The 24,143-nt window shown below is 35.1% G+C and overlaps 1 protein-coding gene across 1 annotated transcript in view; it reads left to right on the top strand.

The window, feature by feature from the left end:
- Nucleotides 1–23,863, top strand: part of epha8 (eph receptor A8) — a gene marked incomplete at its 5' end in the record, with an annotated part of 78,326 nt that extends 54,463 nt beyond the window's left edge. Inside the window, 14 exons of the mRNA XM_081358370.1 lie at nt 7,666–7,821; nt 8,562–9,026; nt 11,033–11,157; nt 11,942–12,104; nt 13,078–13,183; nt 14,779–14,846; nt 15,031–15,156; nt 16,664–16,849; nt 17,818–17,879; nt 18,013–18,222; nt 19,169–19,318; nt 20,277–20,467; nt 20,975–21,130; nt 22,395–23,863. Of these exons, the coding sequence (XP_081214496.1) occupies nt 7,666–7,821; nt 8,562–9,026; nt 11,033–11,157; nt 11,942–12,104; nt 13,078–13,183; nt 14,779–14,846; nt 15,031–15,156; nt 16,664–16,849; nt 17,818–17,879; nt 18,013–18,222; nt 19,169–19,318; nt 20,277–20,467; nt 20,975–21,130; nt 22,395–22,509 (2,279 nt within the window). The 3' untranslated portion in view covers nt 22,510–23,863. The remainder of the gene's footprint in view (nt 1–7,665; nt 7,822–8,561; nt 9,027–11,032; nt 11,158–11,941; nt 12,105–13,077; nt 13,184–14,778; nt 14,847–15,030; nt 15,157–16,663; nt 16,850–17,817; nt 17,880–18,012; nt 18,223–19,168; nt 19,319–20,276; nt 20,468–20,974; nt 21,131–22,394) is intronic.
- Nucleotides 23,864–24,143: the final 280 nt, after the last annotated feature.

Consider the following 24,143-nt stretch of genomic DNA (forward strand, 5'->3'; position numbering starts at 1 on the left):
CGCCTTCTTAGTAAAATTTATTTTTAATGATAAAATTTAGGCAGTTCTTGAGCTGAGCATGAGCTGATGTGCCTCAGAGGAATATTTCTCGCCTTAGATATGAGATGCAATGAATTAGAGTTGTGCTGAAGTTTTTTAAATAAATTAAATGATGTGCTTGCATGAATATTTGAATATGAAAGTTTGGGGTCAGTAAGATGTTACAGTTTTATTAAAACAGTTTTATTAAGCAAGGATGCATTAAGTTGACCAAAAGTGACAGTAAAGTCATTTATAATGTTACAAAAGATTTATATTTTAAATAAATGCTGTTATGTAGCACAACACTGATAATCATAACAAATGTTACTTGCATGTTAAAATGATTTCTGAAGGATCATGTGACACTGAAGACTGGAGTAATGATGCTGAAAATTCAGCTTTGCATCACAGTCTCTTAATTAAGTACACAAAAATACAGCAAGGTCTTTAAACTCTACTTCTAGAAAATGAAGAATAAAGAATATGCATCAGGTGTGTTTTATGAAGCCACTGTAAACTTTATCGTTATATTACAATGCTATCATATTTTGTGTTTGTCATGTTTCTTGTTTAACACAAGAAAGAGACTCATACAGGTTTGGAACCTTTTTTGGGTGAACTAACCCTTTAAAGAAAATCCAGAGCTTCCCACTCGTATTTATTTACTTCGTGGGGATATTCATGTGCGTTCAAATCATAAATCCGATCTTTCCGACATGACTTGAACGCACCATAACAGTGCACTTTTGTTAGGCCATTTAGGCATTAGCCATTATGTCATGTTTAAACAACAAATCAGAAATGCTTGCGTTGTATATTAGAGGCTGAATGGGAACATCTGTTGTGTTTTCATGACTCTCACGGGAAACAGTCATTACATTAACAGTACAGGCCTTCATACACCTTCAAAATGGTACGCCGCTGTACTGTATGTGTGGCTGGTCCAAATCTAGAGCAGGACAGCGCGTAGCGGGCGAATGACACACTAACGTGAGCGTGCGGGATGTGTCCGGAGCCTGAGCTATCAGTAACCCCTTCAGTGGAGAGCATGTGTGTTTGGAGGAGCTGTGATGAAGTGCCCCATTTCCAGCTATGATTTCACTGACAGAATCATACATCACTCAGACAATCCTCCCTGCTCATTAGCAGCTGTTGTGCGGCTCCCAGAAGGGTTCTGAAGGTGTTTGTGAGTGTGAAGAGTGTTTCCGTGTGTATTTTCGTGAGCATTGCAGTATACTCAGAATGACTCTCTTATAATAACAGGTTTTTTTTTTTTTTCACACTAATGTCACTGCTTTTGTATTCCGGAAAGCCATGAGGTTGAGGACTGTATGCGATGATCGGATCTTCCTTTTAGTTGAACGTAAAAAAAAATCCCGTAAAAAAACGGTAAATCTCTGGCAGCAAAGTTTCCAGACGGGTTCTGTTAAATTACAGCAAATAACCATTTCACAAAATTACAGGCAAAAACCGTAAAAATACAGAATTGACTTTACGGTCAAAATTAATTAAATTACAGTACTTTACTGTTGATAATGGCTTATTAAACCGTGGAAAAACGGATAAATTATGTCAAATTACATAAAAAGAACATTTAACTTTAAGGTTAAACTGTAAATTTAGGGTTTTATAAAGTTATTTTATAATAATGCTCTTGTCTATCTACAGTAATTATCTTTTAATATATAGTTTTTCTGTGTAAAATAACTATGAAGTTATGTATAAAAATGGAATAAGTACATAAATTCAAATACAAAGTTTGTATATTTACAGTTTTATTTTTTGCAGATCCAGTTTCACAACTTTGACCAATCTCTAATTAAGTACTTAATAATAGCAAATGTACAGTCAATTTCTGTTAAATTAACTAAATGTACAAGTACGGAATACCTGCACATTTACAGTATTACTCATTAAACAAACACTGAACATCAAGATACGTGAATGATAGGAAATACAAGCTTAGTATATAATTTAGAACATGTAAAAATATTCACATTAAAAAAAAATTACTGTATACCTTTATACTCTAATATAACTTATTTTAAACATTTACAATTACATTTTATCCAAAGTGACTTAAAATTAAGAGAACAATAGAAACAACAGGAGCAGTGACAAGTCCCAGTTAGTGTAGCACAGTGCACAATTTTTCTTTTTTTTTATTAAAACAAAAATGTAGTATTATTGGGTCAAGTGTTTATGAAAAGATGGATCTTTAGCAGTTTCTTGAAAATGTGTTGAGTTGGGCAGGTCATCCCACCAGCAGGGAACAGTCCAGGGAAAGGTCAGTGAAAGTGATTTTGTGTCTCTTTGGGATGATGGCACCACAAGGCGCCGTTCACTTGCAGAACACAAGCTTCTGGAGACACATAGATCTGAAGCAGTGAATTTAGGTCTTGCTGCAGCATCTGGATCAGTTGCAGAGGTTTGACTGATGCTGGAAGAGCTGCCAGGAGAGCATTACAATAGTCCAGTCTGGATAGAACAAGAGCTTAGACAAGGAGTTGTGTGGCTCCGATAGGAAGGGCCGGATCTTTCTGGTGTTGTATAAGGCAAATCAGCAGGATCACACAGCAAGGATGGTTTGGCTGAAACCATAAGCAGTTCTGCCTTGGCAAGGTTGAGTTGAAGGTGAAGGTCATTCATCCAGCAAGAATTTTCCATCAGGTAGGCTGAGATGCGAGCAGCAAACGTCAGATCCTTTAGCTGGAATGAAAGGTAGAGATATGTGTCATTAAGTGATAGGAAAAGTCATGTTTCTAAATGACAGAGCCTAGTTACGCTAAAAAAAAAAAAAAGAAAAAAAAAAAAGATGAGTGGAATCTATTCAATCGCGGTCTTACTGTAGTAAAACCAAACCTTGTGCAGCTACAGTGGCCTCACAAGGATCAAATGAATATTCACATGGGAAAATACAGTATAAAACAAATACAATTTTCTGCCACTTTTAGTGCAATCATATGGAATCAGAAGACTCGGCCATTATGATATTTTAAATTACTTCTTCCCATACCTGATTTGCCATGATCATTCTGCTTTCCACTTGACCTGAAATCACAAAAAAATATTTTTTAACAACTCAGTATTACATTTACACATGTAAGAATATGTTCCACTGAGACAATGCAAAACCTCAACTGACTATGATCTGGAAGCTGAGCAGGAAAGGCTAACAGTGAAGTTTTGAGCTGAGACACCTAACGTTAGGGGTGTAACTGTCTGTTCATCTGGATCAATGCAATTTTCATAACCAATGATCAAAAGTATCCTATGAAAAAGTCTACTATGGTGACCCCAGGTCATCCAAAATGTAGATAAGTTAATTTCTTCATCAGAACACAAACATTCTATCAACTTTTATTTTATAAGCCTAATATATGCACATATAGGCTATGCATTCTATAGGCTAGCTGTGTGTTAACAAGCAGATGCAGCCAGAATATGCAATTTATCATGCTGTGTTCATATTCTAGTCTCGTTTTCTTAACAGTCTTGATAGCCACGTTAACCCTTATGAAAATTAACTAACGTTATGGTTTAACCACAAAGAAAAAACAAACAAACAAACAAACATGGTAGGCCTATTTCAAAATATTCCGCCATTTAAGAGATCGATTTAACGTTACTGACAGATAGCCTACTATCGCGTATTAAGGAAGATTTTATACACAATTAAACAGAATTTGATATGTATAACAAGTCTACGAAAGCTTGTTTTAGGTCTTTTGAGATGTGGGTTCAACTGATCTTTCTTAAAACAGATGGAAAATGTAAAGACGCATGCTACATTTTCAGTGTTTTGCCCTCCAGCTCTCGCCAGTTATGACTGAACATAATTTAAGAATGCTAACGTTAGCTTGAAAACTGTAAACGTAACACAAATGTAATATAAAATATCGTTCACATGTTAACTTACTTAGTATAATGAGACTCTTACCTCAGCCGGTGATCGGTTGGCATGATGTCCGCCGTGACGAACAAGGCTCACAGAAAAGGGTGTTATTTCCGTAGAATTCAAACGGACTGACTCTGACAACAGCTCCTGCTCACAACTGCTCTTGACGAATACGATTGCTTTGAACCACTGTTGATCTCACAATCCACTTCACGAGAGTACCGGTAAACTGAATTCAAATCTCCCGCTTGCCCAAACTCGACTGATCAGCTAACGTTAACCGTTGTGGGCGGGAGTAAACAGCGGAAAAGTAATGGCGGCGAATTTGAATCTGCTTCATCGCGCACGCGCACTCACACACACAAAGCCCTGAATGTGCAGCAACGGAGATTTGGAAAAATATTAATAAAATATACATGAAATTATGGGAGAATAAGACAATGAAATAATGATCAAAATGAGTATAAAATAAAATGTGAAATAAAAAATAACTGTAGCATATGTAGGGTACTGTATGTACAAAAACTATTATTTAACCTTTAAAAAGCTCACTTTAACCCCCACATGCTTAATAATCTGTAAGGCAAACATATTGAATAGATGCAGATTTCCGCAGTTATACCTTCTTTTCTTTGTTTTCTAATTTCACAGAAAAAATCTGTAAAATATTACTGTAATTTCTATAATTACTATAATTTCTGTAAAATTACACATAACTCTGTAAAAATACAGACAAGTTCCTTTTAAAAAAAGTAAAATTGATGTAAAACCAAAATACAAGCAATTACCTGTAAATTTAACAGTGGACCTTTAAATTACAGAAAATGCCTTTTATTTTACAGATATTTGCTGTATAATGACAAAACGGTAAAATTCTGTAAAAAAATACAGACAATTACCTGTAAAATTACACTTTTTTTTTACAGTGTATTAAGGTCATAAGGTCAAATATTTGAGCCATTAACAATACTTTTGGAAACTTCAGAAAAATAATCAGACAAAATCTTTTGGATAACAACATTGAATATTTAGCCAAAAGTTTTTTTTTTTTTTTTTTTTTTTTTTACATCTATTATTTTTATTTAAAAATACAGTGCTATGCATAAGTTTAGACACCCATGCTAAAGTTGACTAAAAAGAGGAATAAAAAATCATTTTTTGGAAATTGAACTTAATGCCTTAATTTAAAAATTAGGAAAAATCCAACCTTTAAGGACACCAATTTTCTTTCTGAATTGAATAATGTATCGTAAATAAATAAATGTTCTTCCTTAAAATACAGGGTGCATAAGTTTGGACACCCCTATGTTAAATTCCCATAGAGCCAGGCAGATTTTTATTTTTAAAGGCCAGTTACTTCATGGATCCAGGATACTATCCTAGAGATTGGCATGGAGTACTTTCCATAAGATCATCTCTCAATGCAAATCAAACCAGCTATTAGGCTAACTGAACTAAAACCATGCCAATCTCTAGGTATGGTGAAGGCTATGTGATGATGTGGGGCTATTTTAATTCCAGAGGCCAAGGGAACTTTATCAGGATGCATAGTATCCTGGATCCATGAAGTAACTGGCCTTTAAAAATAAAAATCTGCCTGGCTCTATGGGAATTTAACATAGGGGTGTCCAGACTTATGCACCCTGTATTTTAAGGAAGAATATTTATTTATTTACGATACATTATTCATTCAGAAAGAAAATTGGTGTCCTTAAAGGTTGGATTTTTCCTAATTTTTTAAATTAAGGCATTAAGTTCAGTTTCCAAAAGATGATTTTTTTATTCCTCTTTTTAGTCAGCTTTAGTATGGGTGTCTAAACTTATGCATAGCACTGTACTTAAGAAAAGTAACAGCTATTTGAATGTTTTATGTAATTTTGGCCAAAAATGTTATATTATATTATATTATATTATATTATATTATATTATATTATATTATATTATATTATATTATATTATATTATATTATATTATATATATTTTTTACTTATTTTAAAATATCTATTGTTATTATTAAAAAATAATCAAGATAATACATTATTTTATTATTTATTTTTAATAATAAAATAACGTTTTATTAGCCTACTTAGTGTTTTATTCAGAAATTTTAATTTATGGGGGTAAATTTTCAATGCACTCCAACTATTAACACATTTTATGTTATATTATATTATATTATATTATATTATATTATATTATATTATATTATATTATATTATATTATATTATATTATATTATTTTTGTTAATTATATTTTTAATTATATTTTACTTATTTTAAAATATCTTTTTTTAAAAGATAAAGCACTCCAACTATTAACATGTTTTTAATTATTTTATTTTATTTTATTTTATTTTATTTTATTTTATTTTATTTTATTTTATTTTATTTTATTTTATTTTATTTTATTTTATTTTATTTTATTTTATTTTATTTTATTTTATACATCTCTATCAATCTTATGATAATTTCATGTTGAACTTTTATTTCTGAAATGTGGAATTTCTCCAACATGGCTTGCAACAGTTACCATGAAAAGACACCCATTCATTATAAATTAGTTGAGTGTATGAGGTTACACTATGGTAAATAAAAACATTTCATTTGTGCCGATGCTTGTTGAATTCCAACACCTTGCACAGTCACACACCTTGCATGAAAAACACCTCGGTGAATATTCTTTTCAACCATATTTATTTAACTATCTACACTCAGAGTAAAAATCAAGGTCAGCAAACAATGGCTGTAGATATTCATTAAAATTCATTGTAATGCAAATGTGGCTGCAATGAGAGCTGCGCTGACAGGTGCTGACAGACCAAACAGTGTGCAAAAAAACCAGAAGAACACCGCAGCCCTAATGTAGTGTGTGTAAACACCACTGGATAAAGAGCACTGGAGTCTCTATCTCCTCACCCCTCTTGCTTTTTTTTTATACTCTTATCAGCTTTGAAAAGAGACTTACTAAGTAGAAAGAGTCTTAAAAGTGAGATTTCTGCCCAAACAGAAAAGGTCACCAAAGTTCATCATGATTACCTGATATCTGTCGGTGTGTATGTTGAATGCGCGCTTCTGATTGTGTTGCCAGGGGTAGTCTGTCAAAAACTTCAAAGCACAGACGTCACCGCACTCGATTGAGCGTATGTTTATCGTGACCTGCTTTTCAACTCGGGAGCTTTTCAAAAAAACATCAAGGGAGGGAAGGATTAATCGGATCAAACCAAAAGAGAAAACAGACAAGGATAAATACTGCAAGAAGGAATACTTTTTGGACTCCCTGGGGTTTCTGTCGGTGGAGATAAAGATCTTGCTATCGCTCTATGTTAATTCTCAATTCTTTTTTCCCCCCTAAAGCTCAGATTCCTCACCCATGTACATGTTGTCCTTACTTGAACATTTTTTTTGCAAACTCTGAGCCGCCACACTTGAGAGTGACAGTTTTGCACTTCTTGTTCAACAACTTGTTCGAATAATATTCAAAGTCAACAAAAAAGGCATTTGCAACCCATTTTGCTCATGTGTCTCTGAGTAAAACAGGACATTCAATGAGAAAGCATGTAAGACTTTATTTTATCATCAGGGAATTGTGTTGTTGGAAAATGTACTAATGAATCGTGCACAAAATAAGACAATGAACATGTACAGTATTAAGAAACTAAATAGTTCACTTTGATTTCATGACTTGTTTTATGTACATCTAAGCGGCAAAGAATCAGTTTGTGGATTGTGTTTGTGTTTTCTGTTAGCATGTGAGGTGGGTTTCTACAAGCCAGTGGCGGGAGATCAGCAGTGTGGGAAATGTCCTCTCCACAGTCACTCCGAGACACGAGCGGCTCTATCCTGCCCGTGTGATGCCAACTTCTATCGTTCCTCTACGGATCCACCGGCTTCTCCCTGTACAAGTGAGTCTTCATGCTTACATATCATCAAACCAAGAAATTTGAATTCATTTTTTTAGATACAATAGCCCAGAAAAGTATTTGAAAACACATTCAAATGTCTGAATGTCAATGCATAAGATATAAATGATCAAATTTCAAATGCTGCAGGATATTTTCTCTTCACTAACTTATAAGTCGATTACTTATAATCAGTTGGTGTTTTGGTAATTTTTAGTGGATGTATGATGTCTTTTCTCCTCATTTCCTTTTATTTTATAATTTATTAATATTTTATTGTATAAATATTTTTTAATGTAGAAATAATCTGATCAGCTTGAGTAGCAAGCTTAATAAAAAAATAATAATCTTATTTTATATCATTAATTAATTTTGTTATTTTTTATTTTATTATATTTAATCGTAAAACTAAATATTTCTGTCATATGTTTTGCTTGAAAAGTGTGCTTGTGCTATCTTTCTTTAAAACATTGATGATTATCATCATCATCATTATTTTTTTATTATTTTTAGATTAATCTAAGTGTCCAAATACTTTCTGGGAACAAATATGTAACTTGTTCTAAACTTTTAATGAGTGTAAAAATCGTAAGACAAGATTACTTGTTGAACCACGGTCGTGTGGTTACTGAAGTGCAAATTCAATCATTCTCTTTTGATCGGCTAGCCTGATAACCACCAATTCCCTGAACCTCGCTAATTAACCTATAATTAAGAAGTGTCTAACTTCCCCCTCCCCGCAGGACCTCCGTCTGCTCCAGTAAACATCATCTCATCTGTGAACGGCACCTCGGTCAATCTGGAGTGGGGTTCACCTCTGGACGCAGGGGGCCGCAGTGATGTCATCTATGATGTCCTTTGCCAGAGGTGTGACAAAGACGGCACGCAGTGTGAGGACTGTCGGGTGGGTGCGGGTGGAAGTAATGGGGTGGGGAACGTCAATGGGGGTGTTGCAGACACCAGTGGAGCTGTTGGTGGGACGGCTGGGGGAGGAGGGCCCTTGAATGGGGTCGTGGTGGCCCGGACAGGAGCGGCGACGGTGCGCTTCATCCCACAGCAGACGGGACTTACAGAACCATGGGTGACGGTGCTGAATCTCGCCGCTCACGCTAACTACACCTTCCGTATTGTCGCGCTAAATGGAGTCACACACCTGAGCAACGAACTGCCACAGTCTGTGATGGTCAATATCACCACAAACCAGGCAGGTAGGAGACACTGTTGGGTCATTAATGTTTGTAATGATTGCATTCATTATTCAGGTAACACTTTACAATAAGGTTCATTAGTTAATGTATTAACATGAACTAACAATGAGCAAATACATTTGTTACAGTGTGTATTAATCTTTGTTACTGTTAGTTAATACAATTACAGTTGTTCATTGTTAGTTCATTCACAGTGCATTAACTAATGTTAACAAATATAACCTTTGATTTTATCAACGTATTAGTAAATGTTTAAATTAATACTAACTAAGATTAATAAATGCTGTAGAAGTATTGTTCATTCTTAGTTCATGTTAACTGATGTAGTTAACTAATGTTAACTAATGAACCGTATTGTAAAGTGTTACTATTATTCACATAATTCTTAAAATCCAGGTCTTACTAGCCTAAGGGGTTGTAGCTAGTTGACCAAACATGATGTGTTTTGAAACATGGTCAATCTTAGCAAAAGTGGCCCCACCAACTGATCAACCACCTAAACTAGTTTGAACCAGCTAATGACCATAATTTACTAGTTGTAAACAGTTTGACAATATAGTCTATCAGTCCTCACAGCCAAGCCAGCTAGTAATTTAACTAAGCAACCATCTCAATTAGCTTGAACTAGCTAATAACTATGAATGACCAGTTTGAATAGGCTTAAGGCCCGTTCACACCAAGGACGATAACTATAAAGATAACGATAAAGATATAATTCTAAAAATTGTTCTCCATATTAAAGAATAACAGAGTTCACACCACAACTATAACGATAAAGATATGAGGAACGATATCGTTGGGATCACTTTCAGAACGATTTTTTTCCAGCTGTCGAACGATAAAACACTGACAGCCAATCAGAATCCATTCTAGCAGGTCATCCCTTTTCGCTACTTTGAAACCGCAGCGCGGGCGCGCGCGTGCTTAGAATAAAAAGACCGTTATCGGTCATTGGTGTGGACGCATATATAGTTATCTTTATCGTTATCTTTATAGTTATCGTGTTTGGTGTGAACGGCCCTTTAGTCAAGGTGATCTACCAGCCGTAACCATGTTGATCTTGACCAAACCAGCTACTAATTTAACTGATCAAGCACTTACATTTGTTTCAACCAACTAATGACCATAAATGACCAGTTTTAAATAGGCTTGGTCAAGGTGGTCTGCCAGCCCAAATTAGGTTGACCTCTGTTCCATCAGATAGCTAGTCTAGTTTGAACCAGCTAATGACTCTAAATTTTCAATTTTTAACTGCTTAGTCAAGGTGGTCTTCCAACCCTAACCAGGGTGAACTTTGTCCCACCAGTTAGAAGTCTAGCTGTTCAAACGCCTACAATAGTTAAATAGCTATAGTGACTGTAAATGGCCTCCTTCCAACAGTTAAGACCATGGGTTCATGTACTTAGCTAGTTGATTAGCTAGACTAGCTTGCTGATGGAACATGGGTCAACCTGGTTACGGCTAGTAGACCACATTGTCTAAACCAGGGGTGCAAAACTCAGTTCCTGGAAGACCACAGTCCAGAAGAGTTTAATTCCAGCCCTGCTCCAACACACATACCTGTAGTTTTCAAATAAGCCTGAAGGACTTGATTAACTGGATCAGGTGTGTTTAATTAGGGTTGAAGCTAAACTCTGCAGGGTTGATGGAGTTTTACACCCCTGGTGTAGATAATGTCGTAATGTTTAGATAATCAGCCGTAACCAGGTTGATCCCTGTTTCATCTGATTTATCTCCTAAGCAGTTTTTAATAGCTTAGTAATGGTGGGCTTCCGGTCCTTACCAGGTCCAATAAGCTAGTTGACTAGCTGATCAATCAGCTAAACTAGCTTAAACCAGCTTAGATATAAATGAACAGCTAGAAACCATCTAAAGCTGGTACTATCTGGATTTTCCAGCGGTGTGCTAATACTTTAAATTGTATTGCTTGTCAAATCTATACAATTATTGTTGTAGAATGAATCTGCTGTCTTACTAAAGGGACCATCATGTCCTTGTTTTCACAGCTCCATCTCAAGTGATGGCCGTCCGGCAAGAAAATGCCAGTCAGAACAGTGTCATTCTGTTCTGGCACGAACCAGCTCAGCCCAATGGAGTTATATTAGAATACGACATCAAATATTATGAAAAGGTAATTTCTTCAACAGAGTGAATACACTAAAGTCCTAAAGGAGTGATATTTATTCATTAACTGAGCAGATCTTGTCAAATGGCTTGATGGCGGGTCACATTTTATAGACTAGCCTGGAATCAAATATCTCAATTTAACCACTCGGTTTATTGGCAGCTCGGGCTAATTGAAAGGAAATTACCAACCAATAGCGCTCTCAGACTGATTCAGTGAGATTAGTTAAAGTGACATTGAAGGCAAACACAGCGAGTGCTGCCAAACACTGGAGGGAAGTTAATTGTCGCATGAGCCGGGAGCTTTGCTGCCTAATGGCGCAAAAGAGAAATCAGCTGTGACAGAGAATTAGTATACAGTGCCTAGTCAACAATGCCACTATGTAAATATGATTTACGTGCAATCCCTGTTTGCCAATCCGCTGCCCGTGTGTTGACTCCTGGGGAACGATGCTTAACAAAAGACTATGCAGTGGTTTTTGATGGATATACGGTGCCGGCGGTCTCCTCAGGGGACAGGGCAGCATCAAAGACGTTTTAACAAAGCGAAATGCTTCGGCGGGGACAGAATTCACGGACGCAGTGGGGTGAAGCGGGGAATGCTAACAGATTAGTGAGCACTTCAATTTAATCGGTCCAATCCTCCATCCTGGGTCTCAAAACAAGATTTTGTTGGGTCCTGGTGTGAATTGTCCACTATTGTTTTTATGGATTGTAATCATATAAATTACATTAAATAGTCTATTTATTTGAATGAAACGTCTCATTGTCTGACTGGGATTTTTCCTCAGGACCGCGAACAGACAAGTTATGCTACAATAAAGTCACAGAACACCAGCGCTAAAGTGTCAGGTCTGAAGCCCGGAACGAGCTACATCTTCCAGATTCGGGCCAGAACCTCGGCTGGCTGTGGGCGATTCAGCCAGTCTGTGGAGATTCAGACCGGGAAAGCAAGTGAGTGTTAAATAGTGCTTCTGACATGAACGATAGTCAAATCATGCGGCTTGCTGAGGAGAGACGGGCCATTATTTTTCCAAGCAATTGGACTGGACCAGAGGCTGTTGTTCTCATAGCAGGTGAAATATGGAAAGGAGACTTTGATGTTAATTCATTTTATAAATATTTTTGTTAATATCTGTCAGTGAGGACAAAACACAAGGGACACAGCTATGAAAGGGAAATATATTTTAAATAAGCTCTTTTTAAAAGAACAATGTAATGATTAATTGTTCTTCTATTAGTTTATTTTTTAGTTTAATATTTTTCATATGTTAGTAATTTAAGTAATCATTTAATATTTTTTTTTTTTTTTCATGAATGTACATGGAATATTGAGTTAAGAGGAGTGTGTTTTAATATAATGTTATAAGTTTGCTAAAATAAAGAGAAAATCAATTGAAATGGTAAATTTGATCTCTTCCTCCTGCAAGGACATAGTTATAATGTTTATTTGTTTTGTAAATATTTATGATTAAATAAATTAAATACATTTAAATAATTAATTAATACATATATGTATATATGTATATGTACTTAATTAACATATTAGGAAAAGTAAGTTTTAATATAAAGTTATAATTTGTGTTTGGATTGTGTTTTAGAGAACATCTTTGCGTCTCTCATTAATCTTAAAATGTTAAAAATTAATTTGTTGATAAATTTTCTAAATTTATCAAATCAGAGTCCAAAATATCTCCAATGATTTGTCCTTGAATGATCATGTTCTTCACAGGCACCAAAAATATAAATACAAATGTATGTCTTATATCTTCAGTTTATATATTCATATTCATATCTTGTGAAGCGTATTGTTTGGATTGTACACAAACATGCCATTTCTGGCCGAACGTCCCCTGGTGATGATTCAGAGTGTTTAATGATGCGGTAGACTTAGAGTTGATATTTGGTTTCTGTGTTTCTTCACCAGCTCCGCTGCGAAATACCAACATGGCGATTATCTGGATCTGCTTGGCTTCGGTAACGGGACTGGTGACATTTCTGGCCGTTGTCATCTGCAGAAAACGGCAAGAGGAGTACTTTGAATTGTCTGCATTCATTTTCCCTGCTTTTCTTTGTAACATATGTAAAAGGGATAGTTCATCTAGTTCATTCCAAACCTGTATGACTTTCTTCTGTCTGTCTGTGACTGAATCATAGACTGAATGACTGAATATTTGAGTAATTCAGACTGGTTTTGTGAACTGGAGCAAATGATTCATAGAACAATTAGACTCAAAAGAATGATTCATTCACAAATCAGACATCTGCTCTATTGAAAGCACCAACAATAGGGTGGATGTTTAGATTTTCCATGAAATATCTTTGATTTTGCTATTGTACATCTTCATAAGTCATACAGGTTTAGAATAATATGAGAGTTAATGAAGAAGAAATCTCATTAATCAAGAGAATATTCATGCCAGCTTCCCATCCTGAAATAATCCCACTCAAACACCTCAATGAGTCATGCTGTAATTATCTGTGAAAGAGTTTCACTAGACTATACTGTATATATTTAGGTACATTTACACCCTGAAATACATACATAACTTAGTTATCTTAGTTAAAAATACATACTTTAAGAACAATAACTTTAAAGATATCTATAATGATAACTATATTAGCATCCACACCAGTGGATGATATCGCTCCGTTTATTCTAAGCGCTCTAGTTTTGTCGTCTGCCGCTTTAAATGCTTGAGCTCTTTCAGCAGGATTCTGATTGGACGCCAATGTTTTTATTGTACATCACCTGGAAAAAATCATTCTGAAAGTGATTCCAAAAATATTAGTTGTGGTGTGGAATCTGCTATTTTTCTACATTATGAATGATTTTTAGAACAATGTCTTTATTGTTATCATTATACGTTGTGAACGGGCCTGTACAATAGAACATTTATTTGATTGATTTTAGACTAAATAACACTGCGAATATTCTTAAGTCATATAAAGCGCAACAGAAATAGAAATCCCATTCATTTTCTCCATACAGAAATTAATTTAATAATGCAATAAGGTACAAAAGTGCTGCAAAATATCATGAAACTCATATGAAGCTTTGTGAATTATGTAGTGTTTGCATATGTTTGAATATTTTGCTATAAAGGTCAAATGTATATTTTTTTTATACCGATTATGTTGTGTTCTACAGCTGTTTCTGATTTGATTGCGTTCTTGAATTTTTTGGGGACTTTTGAATCAAATTCAGTTTAATTAATCTCAGAGCTGGTTGATTTGGATCATGACTTGAACTCTATTGAAGAATTAAGGAAATCCCTATGGAGAAAATGAATGTGAAAAACACTGCTCTCTATTGCTTTTAGATGCCAAAGATTTCCATATGTTTCCACATGAATTTGATGAAAATGTATCATCACTTTAATGAACGGACACTTTTTCAGTTTGTTTGATAAATATAAGGCGGCGGATTAAGTCAAAGGACGTTTGTTATTCCTATGTGAGGCAAAAATGTCTTGAAGTTCTTTGGTAATTAAGTATCAAGTTAATTAAGTTTTACATTCTTTAAGTTTTATGTTTGAATATTATTAACATGTGGGATGTACATCACAAGACCCTTCAAAAAAAAAAAAAAAACTATTTCTGTTTCTCCTTCTGGATTGCGTTACAGTCGTTGTGGATACAGCAAAGCTTTCCAAGACTCAGACGAGGAGAAAATGCACTACCAAAATGGCCATGGTATGAGACGCACTCTTTTCCCCTGATGATTTCTCTTTTAATGAATTTTAGGCAGGAAACTATTGCTTTTTTGGTCCAATATCTTGCTGTATCTGCTGTCTGGGCCCTTCAGAGATTGTGGCTGTGACTGAAAATTGCTTTCATGCTGCAATATGTGACCAAATGCTAATTCTGTTTATTCTAGTATCATTTCCAGAAGCCAGATTTTATATTGATCCCCACACATATGAGGACCCCTGCCAAGCTGTCCATGAGTTTGCCAGAGAAATTGAAGCGTCCAGGATCAAAATAGAGAAAATCATCGGTTCAGGTATAGCTGTCCTTGGCAATACACCTGGGCATCGATTCGGGAGACTACATGAGAAAAACTGGAAAAACATTGACATGAAATAAAGAAAATAATCAAAAAAGATGATATCATACAAATCAAGATGAAAAAATATATAGTTTAATATCGATCATGTCCGAATCTATCATGTTCACTTAATTTCGCTTAATATGGTGTGTTCCTGTTCCTGTTCTTGGTTAAAGCAACACCAATGATTCTTTTGCACCTTAAAATAATGTTTCCAAAATCGTTTCAGTGGTTCATCAAGTCGTAACAGGGTGGACGGCACTTCTGCATTCGCTTTCCGGCCCTTTATCGGCTATAACAGCACTGTGCAAGTTTGCCAGATCGGGTTGCGGATTTGTAGTTCGAATGAGACATAAGAAACTACAAATTTGACTTGCTTTACGGCAAGCATTACAATAGTCATTATTTTGTTTTTCTTCGTTTCTGATGTCACAATACATAATACTTTCATAAAATCATGCAACATACTCTACCTTGTCTGTGGACATCGTTATTTGCAAACCCGGTGCTGGATAAACAAATGGCGTGTGTGTGACGGTAGGCTGCGGGCGGCGAAATCATTTACGACAGCGGTAATGGACAATTCCGCTTCCAACCTGTAGGGCGACCGAAGAGGAAAAGTGCTTTGGTGTTGCTTTAAAGTCCCTGTAAAGGCAATTCTAAAAAAAATTCTAAACACATTATAAATGTTAGAAATGTATTGCTAAAACAGACTTTAAGCTTTTCATCACAGTGTCTATATGATGTTGAGGTCCAACTTTGACTCTTCAATTGCAAAAAGACTCAATCACAGCTATCACAAAAAGGTTGCGAGCGGTCATCGACTATGTTTACATGCATCCTGATAATGTAGTCATAATGAGATTTGGGCAATATTGCGATTAAACGTTGCCTCATGTATGCACAATACTTTGATCAAAATGCCATAAATTCATAGCATAAATTATAGTTAAACGTGGCATATGCTGATTTTAATTGCAATAAACTGCCACTTTAATTGTGTACATGTGCATTTTTTGAGTGACTGACTTCATGTTGCCAGTGTTATGCGACATGAATATAATGCAGTAGATTGATGGTCAAAAACACTGAAATGCAGACACTTTTAGGCATGTGACTGAGGCTGGATACCAAAGAACCAGCAAACAAATCTGTGTGTGAGGGTTTGACATCTTTTGAACAGGATAATCATGTAGTATGTTATGCCTCTTCATCAGGGCAGTCCTAAATAAAATATATTTTTTTGCTATTTTTATGCTATTTTTATCTTATTAAAAATATATATCTTTATCTTCTCTAAATATCTTATGAGCACAACTGTACACATAATTTTAGTATAAATGACAAAACATTCAGATGTCATGTAAATATCATTGTGAAGGTTGAAAGTCTTACTTGAATCCAGATCCTACATGAGTGGACACTGTCCACCGTATAATCCTTTTTTTCTGGCACACATCAGGAGAGTTTGGGGAAGTGTGTTATGGGCGGATGAAGCTGCCCGGGAAACGTGATATCCCAGTGGCTCTGAAGACTCTTAAAGCCGGCTACACTGAGAAACAGAGGAGGGATTTCCTCGGCGAGGCCAGCATCATGGCACAGTTCGATCACCCGAACGTCATCCACCTGGAGGGGGTTGTTACCCGCAGTAAGAGCTTTAAATGTCCATCAGTGTCACACACTTGTGAATGGAACATTTTTAAAATACGTTATTTTGCATTCAAAATCATTTCAAAGCATTTATGCAGCAGAATGTTTCCCCTATATCCCAAATACACTATATAATTGAATACAATTGTAATTAATTAATTATATACAAATTGTTAAAAATGTTTTTACTAAATTATAAAAAAAATGTATTTCAATGATATTATAAAATAATAAAATAATAAATGTATATATATATATATATATATATATATATATATATATGTATATATATTTCTATTTTTTATTTTATTTTTTATTTTATTATATATAAATAAATAATATTTTAGCATACAATAAAATAATATTAAAATTATATATATATATATATATATATATATATATATATATATATATATATATATAATTATATTAATTATTTTTTTGTAAAATGTATATAAATGTAAAAAAAAAAATTATATATTTAAAATGTTTTTACTAATCTGTTTTTTCAGATTATCATATATACAGTATATATATATATATATATATATATATATATAAATTCAAAATCAAATTGTTACTTATCATTTTAATTCATAAACGTATTATATTATTTTATAAATGCATTATAATTTTTATATAAATTAAGTAATACATTCATTTGTTATAATATTTTTTTCTCACAAACTCAAATTATCAGTGTGATATTTTTTGCATTATTGCTAAATAAGGCCCTTGAGGTTGATATAAGACCCCTCTGCCTTCACATGGGGTAATGATCACAGTATATTTTGCAATGATGATCAGATGAATGTACATCGGTGTAAGTTAATAATGCAAGTAAAAAGTGAAGAAAACCTCTTCTGTTTTTCTTTACCCAAACATTGCATCATCTCTCCAATCTCTTGACATCTTTTTCTCGTTCTTTCCCCTGTTTTTCTCTTTGTTTTTGCATTCTCTGCCAAGGCAAACCGGTAATGATCATCACAGAGTACATGGAGAACGGCTCCTTGGACTCTTTCCTGAGGGTGTGTAAACACGTTCCTGTTTGTTCTTGTTATTTCGCTGTAGTTTTGCTTCGCCTCGCTGAACCTCCCCGTGAACCGAAGTTAAACTTCACAGATTTCTCTCCCTCGCCTTGTTTTTCTTCCCTCGAAACAGAGACATGATGGTCAGTTCACCATTATTCAGCTGGTGGGGATTCTGCGAGGCATAGCAGCTGGCATGACTTACTTGGCTGATCTGGGGTACGTCCACCGGGACTTGGCTGCCAGGAATGTTCTGGTCAACAGTAATCTGGTGTGCAAGATTTCAGACTTCGGTCTGTCGCGCGTGCTGGAGGACGACCCTGATGCAGCCTATACCACCAGTGTAAGTGTCCGTTACCGGCTCTAAACCAGTTTATAAAGCCAGAAACACACTCTGCAGAATCGATGAAGACGCAGTACTTAAGGGCCAATAGAGTTAGCTTCGAATGTTAGTGCCATTAACTTGTATTGGCTGTTACTTGAATGTTAAATATTTAACAATAAATTTAATAAAATGGGACAAACTGTCTATTTGCACTAATGTCTGCTATAGCGCCCTCTGTGGCAGTGATGAGGATAGATAGATAGATAGATAGATAGATAGATAGATAGATAGATAGATAGATAGATAGATAGATAGATAGATAGATAGATAGATAGATAGATAGATAGATAGATAGATAGATAGATAGATAGATACGTATATGCATTTTCAGTTTTTATGTTTACATATATATATATTATTTAGAAAAATGTATTTTATTCAGCAAAACATGAAATATTTCTTGAGCAACAAATCAGCATAGAATGATTTCTGAAGGATCACGTGACACTGAATACATACATTACATACAGATACAGATATGATCATATATTGATTTTATTTATATTCATGTTTTTCTATTATTGTTTTTTTTATTTTTCTCTTTATCTTATTGTTATTATTTTTGCATTGTAGGACGAGAAACTAGGGGGAAACCATTTCACTACATTGCCTCACATATATATGTATGTGACAAATAATAAAGATACCTTGAAGTCTGGAGAATACATCACAGGAATACATTTTATTTTAAAATCTATTAAAATAGAATAAAAATATAAAAATAAATTGTAGTAATATTTCACAATATTGCTGTTTTTACTGTATTTTTGACCATAAGAGACTTCTTTCAAAAGCACTGAAAATCTTTCCGTCTCCATACTTTTGAATAGAAAAAAAAAAAAAATGAATGTTTGGTGTTGTTTCTCCCTAATCTTTGTCCATCTGTGTCTATATGGAATTTTAGGGAGGAAAGATCCCAATCCGTTGGACGGCACCGGAGGCCATTGCCTACCGGAAGTTCTCCTCCTCCAGTGACGTATGGAGTTATGCAGTGGTGATGTGGGAAGTGATGTCATATGGAGAACGGCCATATTGGAACTTGACCAACAGAGATGTGGGTCTAAAGTTGTGTCCCAAAGGACGCGCTATACACTATGCACTTATAAACTATGTACTTATGCGCTATGTATTTGGAATACACACTACTCATGCTGTTCTATGACGTTTTGTAGTATAAATAGTGCAAGTGCTCAAATTGGGACTCGCCGTAAACTACACTTCATATTCATATTGGCTGTGTTCGGAATAGTATGCTAGCATACACTGCAAAAAAAAAAAAAATCTTAATAAGCATTTTGTCATATCCTATGCAGAAGTACATTTATCTTGGATTTGTAGGATTTTAGATTATTTATTTTTTGGTATTTCAACAAAAAAATTTTAAACTAGTAAAATACAATAAAGTAATAATAATAACCAAAAGCATGTTTCCAGTGTGATGCATGATTCAGAAGTAACATCAGCTGTAGTGTACTACTTTTTGACTCAACATTTGATCAGATTCCCAAGAGTTAAGACTGTTTTTTTTTTTTTTTTACATAAAATTGGATTAAAAATATCTATATAAAAAAATTACTTAATGCACATATTGAGATAATATGACAACAATGTAGCGTACAGCTGCTTGTTAATTATTTCTCATTTCACAATGAAGAATGTTGCTCATGCTATATTCAAAAGTAGGTAGTATTTAGTATTTAGCATGCAATGATAGTTTAATATTTCATTCCGAACATAACAAAACATCAGCCAAATCATTTGATCAATTAGACAAATCAACTGACATATTCAGTTTACTGCAGGTGATTAAGTTCTTTTAAACCATCTTCTGAAATCCTGATTTTATCTCCAACAAAAACATGAAGCGGCACAACTGTTTTCAGCATTGATTATAATAATAAATGTTTCTTGACCACCCAATCAGCATATCAGAATGATTTCTGCTAGAGTGAATATTCCCTAGAGTGCCATATCCCATGTATATGAATTGAGTTTGATTGTTTTTTCTGCAGGTGATCAAGTCTGTAGAGGAGGGTTACCGACTCCCGGCCCCCATGGGCTGCCCCGGGGCCCTCCACACCCTAATGCTGGACTGCTGGCAGAAAGACCGCAACGAAAGACCCAGATTCTGCCAGATCGTCACGGTCCTGGACAAGCTGATCCGGAACCCCGAGAGCCTCAAGTCAATGGACACATTGTGCAGGTGAGCGGCGGCAATCGATACATGGTCTTGGGGGGATTTACCTGACAAATGCACTTTGTCGATGTCAGATATCATCTGCATTAAAAGTCTCGCAAAGTTGACGAGAAAGTTTCATATGAGTGGCTGGGAATACGACTGGCTGGCTTAGTGTACGTTTTCCAATAAGCTCATCTCAAATAGATGTGTTCGCTGTTAAATAAAAGACCTCTGTGCTATATTGACATTGATCTGCCGTGAACCAAAAAAGAACGCTTCTGCTTTCACAATTGGACTTGTATAAATTGCACAAGTCCTGTCAAGTTGCCGGTGCATATCCAGATGCGCTGGGAGCGTTGATGGGAAGAAATAGGGATTTCATCCCTGTATTAATCTACCCAAACCAGCCAGATCTACAGCCACCCTCTTTCCTGCCTTCTCTATCATTTTAACTCATATTGATTTTCTGCTCGCCGCATTTCAAAGGTACATCTCGTACGCGCCGCCTCATTCCAACTGCTCTCATTTCAGACTAAACAGTCCTTTGATGAACAGAAGCATTCCTGATTTCAGCAGCTGCAGATCAGTGGACGAGTGGTTGGACACCATTAAGATGGGCCGTTATAAGAACCACTTTGCCGCGGGAGGGTATCTGACTCTAGGACACGTGATGAGCATGAAACAACAGTGAGTTGATTGAGTTCTCGCTCCGTAACACGATGGAGTGCTTGAGATTGCTAATGCAGAAATGAAGCCTTTTAGATGCATCATCTCACCGTCGCAGGGCTCCAGCTGGCTTCGTGAATCTCAGCGCTGAGGTTGATGGAGGACAGATTGGAGGTGTCCTTATGGCTTTAAGCCTTTGATTGATCGTCATCTCCTCAAGTGAGATGATCAATGACCATTAGATGCAGTTTTGTGGTGTTTCAGGTGAACAAATACACAATGCTCAATGCTATTTCTATCGGTCCAGTTTTAGTGGATTTGTAGACATTGAAGCAAATCAATCTATTTGATTGATTCAATAAAAAAAAAAAAAAAAACTGTGAACCAGCTTGGTGGAGACCAGCTTTATCGTGGATTTTAGTGGATTTCATGGGTTTACTTGTGACACATTCTCAAACCTCTGCTTTTAAATTGATTTGCTTCAGATGTTTGAAAGTTTCGATCACCCAAAAATGCAAATTTATCAAACCCACATGACTTGGTTTCTTAACTAAAACTAAAACTGAAATAAAAATAAATTAAAGCTTAGTAGAAATAGTAAAAAAAAAAATCAAAATAGCAAAAGCACATAGCGAAATTAATAATACTAAAATAACACTGATTAATTATTAATTGAAAGCAATTATGTTGTCTTTTATGGCTATTTTGTCCATATTTCTCTCCATATTTCCATTAACCACTCAATCGGAATATATTGAAAGCAGTTCTGTTGTCATTTATGGCTATTTTGTCCATATTTCTCTCCATATTTCCATTTACTACTCAATGGGTCATTCAGTGCTCTTCCTGTAGGTCAATTGTGGACCAAATTCCTTCAAGATTTATGTGTGAAAAAACCGACCAACTACAACCGTGCTTGTTTCAAATCATTCGTTTGTTTCAGATGTTTTTAATGAAACTTTAAACACAATAAGCCCATAATTAGAGCTGCACAATTAGTTGTCTGATTAATCACGTTTACGGTTACAATTGCCATGATTAACTAATCTTGAAAAGGGTCAATTACAGCAATAGAAAGATTTCTGTATAAATGTTTGTGTAGCAGTTGAGCATTGTAGGCAATAGCAGGCGTTAAGTTCACATTAATAATGGATGAGTTTTAATGTGAGTTTTTAAAGCTTGTTTTGGATGTTTACATTCATAATAAATCATATGAATAAAAAATAATCATAATTATGAGGGAAACAATTGATCATAATCAATTAATCACATTTCTTTTTTCCAGTGACATGCAGCGGTTGGGAGTCACATTAATGGGCCATCAGAAGAAGATCATGACCAGCGTCCAGGTGATGAGAGCCCAAGTACTGAACCAGAGCGTGCCGTCGGTGCACATATAATCACAGACCTCATCAGAATGCAAGTACATATTGATCTGATATGTGTTTGGGTCTTGTTTATGAACTTCAAAAGACTCTCCCTTCCTTAGCGAAAACCTGACGTGGATTGCTAATGGGATAAGGATGGAGTTTTTCTTCTTCAGCGGGACATTCTGCAATTATCTCTTTTACTTCCTTTTGTAAATGTTTGGACTGCCTTAAATGACGCGTAATTTAAATATCGTTGTACATGGATAAAGATTTTATGAATAATAGAGTCATGAATATGTGAAAGTGGACCTAATAATGAATATTAAAAAGGTGGAAATGAATATGCATAGTTTTGCCACACCCACCACAGCACCACAACGGCTTGGATGAAACTACGAGTGCCTCAAGCGCTGGAACGTGACAGAAAACAATGCGACGTCGCGGGAGAGGAAGAGTTAAGCTACAAAACGAGACCCTCAGGAGGAAACGTTCGGGCTCCTGCGAAAGAATACGGACAAACGCTGAATTAGTCTCTGTGGTCGTAAAAAGGGAAAAAGGCAATTATGTATGTCGTGTGTTTGATTAAACACTCTGAAACTCAACCTGCTGTTATTTATTGCGTGCAGAACAGCGCCGGATCCCTCTGGAAATGGGAGGAATGAATATGTGTAAATGTTGGTCTGCGGAAAATAGAAATACTTTTAACTTACATTCCGCTTGAAATCTGTCTGAAATGAAATCTCTATCTTTCTCATACAAGTGGATTCAGAGTTCAGGCCAGTTTTAAAATATTTATTCTCACCCTGGGAAAAGTTTGGGCTGTCTTACATCATTCATTTGACTGACACTAACGGATTCAATAATGAGCTAAAAGGGTAAATCGCACGTAATTGTGTGGATCTTGTAGGCCTAATGGTGGGACTGACTAATTTAAAGTCAACATGAAATCATAACTGACCCTGTTTACTTTACTAGATGTTCCTGGTCTTATTATGAATGATTAATCTGTGCATGTTATTCCAAAGGGAAGAAAAAGTTTCGTAGTTTTCATCAAAATATTCACCAGCTGAAAGGACGTTCCCCTCCAGCCACGTTTCACGTTCCTATCAGGTCCCGCTACACATTAAATGCCCTTGGACATCCTTTTCACAGAAGTAAAATGGGTATTGAATGCCATTTCATGTTGACTTTACAAAAACACTGGACCTCATTTCATTTTTGAAAACAGGGTATTATCTGTATGTTCATCCTTTTATTTATTAAATTATAATTATTCAGTTATAAATATTAAATTACCTAATTGTGCATTTGTTTGTAAGACAAAAATTAATGGAGTTTACCATGAAACATATGTGTAAATATTAATAAAATAAAGTTTTTTTCAGCTCTGTCTCTTTCTGATTCTTTGAAATGAGCAATATCCATACGCATCTTGGAGTACAAATAAAAACTATCTATCTATCTATCTATCTATCTATCTATCTATCTATCTATCTATCTATCTATCTATCTATCTATCTATCTATCTATCTATCTATCTATCTATCTATCTATCTATCTATCTATCTATCTATCTATCTATCTATCTATCTATCTATCTATCTATCTATCTATCTATCTATCTGTCTGTCTTTATCTAGTCTATCTATCTATCTATCATCTAT

This window comes from Scardinius erythrophthalmus (assembly GCF_964197995.2).
Source record: "Scardinius erythrophthalmus genome assembly, chromosome: 25".
Classification (NCBI taxonomy): Eukaryota; Metazoa; Chordata; class Actinopteri; order Cypriniformes; family Leuciscidae; genus Scardinius; species Scardinius erythrophthalmus.